The 2,340-nt window shown below is 38.7% G+C and overlaps 1 protein-coding gene across 3 annotated transcripts in view; it reads left to right on the forward strand.

The window, feature by feature from the left end:
* LOC107090926 (protein quaking-B-like) overlaps positions 1-2,340 on the forward strand; it is a 38,375-nt gene that overhangs the window by 21,850 nt on the left and 14,185 nt on the right. For all 3 annotated transcript variants that reach the window (XR_001481503.1, XM_015384570.1, XM_015384571.1), the window contains exon 4: positions 1,331-1,474. Coding sequence is in view for 2 of the 3 variants with exons in the window: in XM_015384570.1 (XP_015240056.1) it covers positions 1,331-1,474 (144 nt within the window). In the remaining variant the exon portion in view is untranslated. The remainder of the gene's footprint in view (positions 1-1,330; positions 1,475-2,340) is intronic.

Here is a 2,340-nt window from a genome sequence, read left to right on the forward strand (position 1 = left end):
AACCTTAATTTAAGTAAGTAAATGAGAGTCTGTGAAAAGAATTAGTATTTTTATTATTAAGATAAAATAATTAGATAATGTGCACTTCAAATAAGACAATTGTATTTTTTTTATTTTAGATGTAAATTGTCTTGCTTTATTGGCAAAATGTCTCTTTTACTTCCTCAATCCAAAAACAAATGCACTTATTTTAAGAAAAAAATACTTATCTAGATCTCAATTCTTTGCAGTAAACTGCAAAAACGATCAAGAAATAAGTCAACATTTCTTAAATTAAGCATATTTACCCTTAATTTGAGTAAGTAAATAAGATGATCTGCCAATGGAATGAGTATTTTTACTCTTAAAATAAGATAATTAGATAATATGCACTTCAAATAAGACAATGCAATTGTTTTGTGTCTCACTTACCTCCTCAATCCAAGAACAAATGCACTTATTTTAAGACATAATGACTGATGTAAATTGTTGTCGGGTCTTTCTCACTGGAAAAAATCAAAAACTAGATAAGTCTTTCTTTTTTTCTTAAAATAAGTGCATTTGTTCTTGGATTGAGGAGGTAAAACAGATATTTTGCCAATGGAACAAGACAATTTACATTTACACTTCAAAAACCTCTAGAAATAAGTAAAAATTTCTTAAATTAAGTGTATTCACCCTTAATTTGAGCAGGTAAATGAGATAGTTTGCCAATGGAATGAGTATTTTTACTCTTACAATAAGATAATAAGATAATATGCACTTGAAATAAGACAATGCAATTTTGTTTTCTTATTTTAAGTATAAATTGTCTTGTTCCATTAGCAAAATGTCTCTTTTACCTCAACAACAAATGCACTTATTTAAAGAAAGAATGACTTATCTAGATTTAGATTTTTTGCAGTGTAACATAAGAAAATACAGCTGCATTGTCTTTTACAAGTGCATATTATTTAATTATCTTATTTTAAGAGTAAAAATATTCCATTGACAAACTATCTCATTTACCTGCTCAAATTAAGGATAAAAACACGTTTTTTCTTATTTCTAGATTGAGGAAAACGATGCAAACATGAAGAAATGGTTCCTGCGATCTTTTCTGCTGCGTTTTGAGGGATCAGGAGAAGTGAAGGGAGGGTTCCAGGAACAATATGGCCGTTTCATAAGCTCAGTGCCCCCCCCCACCTGCTCCAAAGCTGCGTTAGACAACCTTGAGTGTTTAGTGCGTTTGTTTGTTCGCGACCCAAAAGAAGAGAAGTGAAATCCTGTTCTAAAGTCTCATGTGTTGAATTCAAATCAAGCTCCCTGAACTTTTTTTACCCAAAACTTTTGGTGTTTTTTTTTTGTTCAGGAGGAGATGAACAGAGGAAAGCCCAACTGGGAGCACCTCAGCGAGGACCTCCACGTCCTGATCACCGTGGAGGACACGCACAACCGCGCCAAGATCAAGCTCCAGCGAGCCATCAACGAGGTCAAGAAACTCCTGGTGCCCGCTGTGAGTACCGCTCCACAACTTTTACCTCGCAACGTTGCAGAAAAACAGAGTGACTGGATGAGAGCTGGCTGTGTTGGTATGCATGGAAGGGGGAAGGGGATGTGGCTGTGTGTAAGGGGTTAGGGTAATTAGGGAACACGCATAAAGGGGTTGTCATGGCAGCCCCGGGTTGTTTGAAAGGCTGAGGGAATGAATGGAGAGTCTGTTCACTTCTTCTTCCCACTCCATCACTCCTTTCACTCGTTCACAACTCACTCCGTTCCCAACTACCGGCTACAGTATTCCTTCTGCTCCCTGGGTTGTTTTTTTCTTCCCCTCACAAGAGAAGATTTCGATGGCACTCCTCAACATTTCTCACATTCTCCAGCCCACCTTACGCCTCCTTACAGACATGCATGCTCATTCAGCGACATCAAGACACATCACAGGACACACAGCCTTCACTATCCTCCTTCACTACAAGAATAAAGCTGATATTTTCTATTCCTTTAACTCTTTATTCTTCACTGATCCAGAGGCTGAAAGGACCAGTGAGGTGGTTTCTAGTTAGCTGTCACTTCCAGTTCGCTCACAACCTTCGCCATCTATAGGCGCTCCGGAGCTGAGCACCTGTTAATCCGTGTTTGTGCATGTGTGGGTCTGTATTAGCGGCGAGCAAAGTCAACGATATGTGTTGGTTTAACCCAGCTGACCTTTCTCTCAGAATGTAAATCAGTCAAGCTTTTCACCGCGCTGCAACTGGAGCTAAGGAGCGAGTGTGTTTGACACCCAATATGTCCTGTTTGCTGCAGCCGCTGGATTGGAGCTCAGGCTGATCCAGGATCTGGTTTGGTCATTTGATTTATGGACGGTGGGAGAATAAAAAC

The sequence above is a fragment of the Cyprinodon variegatus genome, unplaced genomic scaffold (assembly GCF_000732505.1).
Source record: "Cyprinodon variegatus isolate N-32 unplaced genomic scaffold, C_variegatus-1.0 Scaffold316, whole genome shotgun sequence".
Lineage (NCBI taxonomy): Eukaryota > Metazoa > Chordata > Actinopteri > Cyprinodontiformes > Cyprinodontidae > Cyprinodon > Cyprinodon variegatus.